Raw genomic sequence first — 4,946 nt, 5'->3', positions numbered from 1 at the left:
AAATTGATGTTTCTTTAATTTAGTTTATTTAGCCTATTAGACTTTTACGTTTATTATTATTATTAATAATAAAACTATTATTGTTGTTGTTATTATTGCTGTTCACCACTTCAACACTACTGCTTCTATAACCAGACTTCTAGCTGATAGGTTAATTATCGGTGTAAATGGCATAATTTTACATCGTTATGACTAAGATCCATGTTTGTGTATTTCTAATAACAATGTCTGCGTAAGTTATGAAATAGGCACCAGGTTAAATTAGCTCAAAAGAAAACAAAAGGCAGGTCAAAACTCTTTGAAGAACTCTCAAAGCTTTGTTCGAGTCTATTTAGGCCTACTCATTTAAAAATATATTTCAATGTGAAATAAAAACATCCCACTAGTTGTACGTACAACATTACAGAAACCAATACATCACGCGGCTGAGGAAACCGTTTCCATGTCATGGTGCTGTCTGTGTCCGTTTACTTTATTTCACCAGTTATTGCAGCCAGAGACAGGCCAGTGTTGACGCTCCGAGCGTCTGAAAAAGATTTCACGACCATTCATCAGCTTGCAAAGCGCGCAAATAGTCTTTAAAACTATAAACACCATCGCTGGGTCGGAGACAGGGGGACCCATTTACCTCGTGGCTGTGATAAACGCTGGAGATAAAACAAACGATAATGCTGTCTGTCTCCTGTGGCCGTCTCCACACGCATTAATAATAGGTTCAGTGCCAGCATTCTCTGCCCTTTTGCTATTGCCACGGCATTAGCCTACCCTACGCCCTTTTCACTCCATTCTACCGAAACAGGCTACTTTTCAACTTTGGATTTTATGAAAATACCAATAGGCCTAATAATAATATAACTAGTTTATTCATAAAAATGTGTGCAGCCTAGTTGCCAATACAGATGAGAGGCAGAGAATAAAACCATTTCATAGAATAGCCATCATTTAAAATGTGTGCCATGTCTGACACTTAGGCCACAACTGCTGCGTGGGTGGGTGCGGGTTTGTTGTCATCTGCTATCACGTCCAGATAAGCGACCTAGTGGCTCCAGGATCTCTCGAGGCAGACAGCGGAGTGTGTTGCTGCTGGTTTCAGGTTATGCCTTTGGGGACCAACCTGTTGTCCATTCCTCTCCTCGCCATTTCCCACCGGATTAGATAATTAAGCAACAACTTATGGGCGTGCGCAAACACACACACACACACACTTTCAACAATTACCCAGTAAAGACTGATAAATAACATTAAAGTTTAATTTCTCAATTTATAGTGTCCCAGTGGGCTAAAAATTATGGCAGTATTCGTCTTTAATTAATTGTAAAGATGATTAATGCTAGTCCAATTGTAAAATTATGTTTCAGGCCTATTCACACTATTAAACAATTAAACAAAAGCTAAGTGTTGAACCAACTATAGAAGATATGCGTAAAGACCCATGGTTGTGATCATTTAAACATATTGTACGTATTGGAATTCGATTAAGATCCATCGGAAATGGGACCACTAATGGTAATCCGTCCATCCGTTTCTCCATCCGACATGAACCCTCCCCTCACCCTCCCTCCGTCCTCTCTCACTGTAGCTACGTCGTAGAAGGGGGCAAGGAAAAGTTGGGAGACACGAGTTGATGTTCAAGATGCACACTTCACTCAGGATCTCCCAGGTTAAACAAACCAGTACTTAAGCTTATAGTAAATAGTAACGAGCAGTAGTGATTTTGAAATAACCTATCCTACTGCCTTATGTCAGTTTAACTATTGGCGTTTCACAGCAATGTTTCCCAGCCCCAGCACGTCAACTCCCTTCTCGGTTAAGGATATATTAAACCTAGAGCAGAGTCATGAGGATATGATCTCCCTGGACATCTCTCCCCGGATGGACTGCGCTGTACCGACCTCCTCTTGTATGCTGGCCCGCTTGAAGCAGGAACCCCACCGGGAGATGACGCACGGAGCTTCGATGTTCGGAGATGACCTTCAGGAAGTTAAAGCAAACCGAAATACTGCCATTAATTTCGCCGCTGCCTTTTATGGAAACACTTTCTTAGAAATGGACATAGTCAAGGATGGAAAGACAGACTGCTTTGATGGAAAACACAAAAAAGGTACAATTATAATATGTCTTAATTCCAAATGTTGCCTACTTTGGGCTAAAGTTAAACAGACATTTAATTGCAATCGAAATATCCAACCAAACGCAACCCAACATAAGGAAAAAAATTAAAGCAACACTATAGGCGTTACATTTAGAACAATAGGCTCATTTTAAAATAAGCATTGGGTGCAATTCATGCGCAAACTAATTTGCTGACTAAAATGTGAATGCACAAATATGTTGGTCAATAAATTAAAATAAATTGTCCATGCTCTCAACGAGAGAGGCCTTTTGAAACACTGACACTAACATTTTATCAGCATACTTTTCACTTCATAATTGTTATGACTTCGCTGTAGAGCCTATTAGTTTTGCTTTACATCCTTTTTTGGCAAGTCTTCACATGACACTTCAATGACACTACATATATATTTCTTTACACTTTGTAGACGTATACACCCCTCAGAACGAAGCCGTGGAGGACGTGAAGACCGAAGACTCTGAAATACCTAAATCTCGGAAGCGCCGTAAGCCGCGCGTTCTCTTCTCTCAGGCGCAGGTGTATGAGCTCGAGCGGCGCTTCAAGCAGCAGAAGTACCTGTCTGCCCCAGAGAGGGACCATCTGGCCGGTATGCTGAAACTCACCCCGACTCAGGTTAAGATCTGGTTCCAGAACAGGCGTTATAAATGCAAGCGTCAAAGACAGGACCAGAGCTTGGAGATGGTCGGTATCCCCCCACCAAGGCGCATCTCAGTTCCCGTGTTGGTCCGAGATGGAAAGCCCTGTCTGACGGACACAGCAACCTACAACACGTCCTATAACGTGGGTATCAACCATTTCTCCTATAACAGTTATCCGACCTTCAGTAACTACCCAAGCCCAGGGTGTAACAACAATTACCCATGCAGCTATCCTGCAGCCACAATGCAAACTATCCAGGGCTCGTCGAACAACGGTAATTACATGAACTTTGGGGTAGGCGAACTGAATAACGTCCAAAACACATTTCCCTCCAGTAACGGAGTGTCCTCTTTACATGGAATTAGAGCCTGGTAAATTAAAACATATAGAACTGTTGAAATATGTGAGTGAATGCATGCACGCATATTGGAAATATTTGCTTTTCACGCTGAAGACTTAGGCCTACGTTTGCAGGTATCATTTAGCTCAATAGAGTGGCATTAAGATCATAAGTTCATTACGGTTTTGTGTAAAAACTATATTTCATGGATGTACCGTACTGTGCCAGTGTACTTTTTTCAGCAAAAGCATGTTCCATTTTTACATTTCCTCAGAATCTTCCCATGTATAATTTGTGAATAAATATGTTGTTTCTTGTAATAGATTCAGTGTTGTCTGTTTTGTTTTGAGCCAATTTTTGGAAGACAACCATACTGTAATGAATCCAACTGGTAAATAGGCTACATAGGCTATTTATGAATAATATCGTCGTAAACAAACAGGTTACGTTAATTATTATTCCTAATATTATTATTGTTATTATTATTACTATCATCTGCTACTTATATTACTAATAACACGATTTATAAAAACAATAACCATAAATATTATGGACTACATTGCACTGTTAGGCCTACTATTCAATAGAATGTATAAAAGGCCTGTAGCTTGTTTGTTGTTCCATAAATCAAATCAGTGAATATTTGTTAATCATAGCTTTTGGCCTTCATGTCAAACAATATCATGGACTTACAAAAAGCGCAATATGGTTCACATACAACTGTTGTTAAGCGTCAATTTAAACCGTTCAAGTGGCTTTACAAAGCGCTTTTCAACTTGTTCTATCGGGGGACTAGAAGTTGTATAAACTTAGAAAAAACACATATGGCCATTCGTTAGCGGACTGTGTTCCATTTTATGACATGCTCTTACGAAATATAAGTTTAAGCGTCAGTGTTTGATTTATATGATAGCCTATTCTACATTCTGTCAGATTTGTTGAATAGAAGATTCAATTACGTGTGTTTGACTCACACACAATTAAAACACTGGTCACTTCAATTTACTTTAGTATAAAAAAATATGAAATATAACTTGTGCATCTTAGAAAATCCTACTTTAAACCCTGAATGACATAGGCTACTTCTTGTCCAGCTTCAACAGACGTCTGACCAACTAAGACACCAGTTCACTTTTCAAAATCTGGCACTCTGTACTTGATTGACACTATCACAGCTCTAAATTTAATAATAGCTCAATTTGCTTGACATCGAGCCAGGGCCTTGTGTAAGTGTACAACTAAATGAGCAGGCTAGGAATTGGCCATGGCAAATGGTCCCCACTTTAAATGAGTAAGAGACGCGTAGGTCTCTCTTAGGTCTCTCTCTTAGGTCTCTCCACACATACTCCACAAACCTTTGTCTCTCTTATTGGTTATGTGACACTGTCTAATCCCTATATATGCAAAGCATATTTACCCCACAAACGACACATCATTTTGAGAGATATAATGACTTTAATTTAGATCGTTTTTTTAGCAACAACAAAAAAAGGCTTGGACGCGAACATAACGTCTGTTCCATGATGAGAAAAGGCAACTAAGGGGGTAGGGAGGTCATGTAGCCACTGTGCCCACCCACTCCCCTGAGGTGTTGAAAAGGCAAAGTCAGATAACCGGACCGAGCTAACCTAAAAATATTCCCCCTCCTCTCCCTCCACCCACGGGTGGAAAGAGAGAGGGAGAGAAAGGGAGAGAGAGGGAGACGAGTCAGGATAATCTGCTTTTCCGGGTCTTATCTAGAGAAAGGCAGGAACGCATGCTCTTTTATCGCCGCCAATGTGATTACTGCCTCTGCTTTTCTTTCCTGGTGCTCAGTCCCATCTGAGCTTCTGG

General features: G+C 40.3%; 1 protein-coding gene across 2 annotated transcripts; it reads left to right on the top strand.

Moving 5' to 3' along the window:
- Window positions 1–1,579: 1,579 nt before the first annotated feature.
- Window positions 1,580–3,437, top strand: nkx2.5 (NK2 homeobox 5). 2 transcript variants are annotated; one of them, XM_062477118.1, is made up of 3 exons: window positions 1,580–1,660; window positions 1,769–2,101; window positions 2,541–3,437. In XM_062477118.1, the coding sequence occupies exons 2-3, from the start codon at window positions 1,771–1,773 to the stop codon at window positions 3,146–3,148; spliced, it is 939 nt and encodes a 312-aa protein (XP_062333102.1). In that variant the 5' UTR covers window positions 1,580–1,660; window positions 1,769–1,770; the 3' UTR covers window positions 3,149–3,437. The 2 variants fall into 2 exon arrangements, with proteins under 2 accessions (XP_062333102.1, XP_062333101.1); XM_062477117.1 differs by having other exon boundaries at window positions 1,589–2,101.
- Window positions 3,438–4,946: the final 1,509 nt, after the last annotated feature.

The sequence above is a fragment of the Osmerus eperlanus genome, chromosome 13 (genome assembly GCF_963692335.1).
Source record: "Osmerus eperlanus chromosome 13, fOsmEpe2.1, whole genome shotgun sequence".
In the NCBI taxonomy this organism is placed as follows: Eukaryota; Metazoa; Chordata; class Actinopteri; order Osmeriformes; family Osmeridae; genus Osmerus; species Osmerus eperlanus.
The sequence above is the reverse complement of the archived record's forward strand: the minus strand, read 5'-3'. Positions and strand labels throughout refer to the sequence as shown.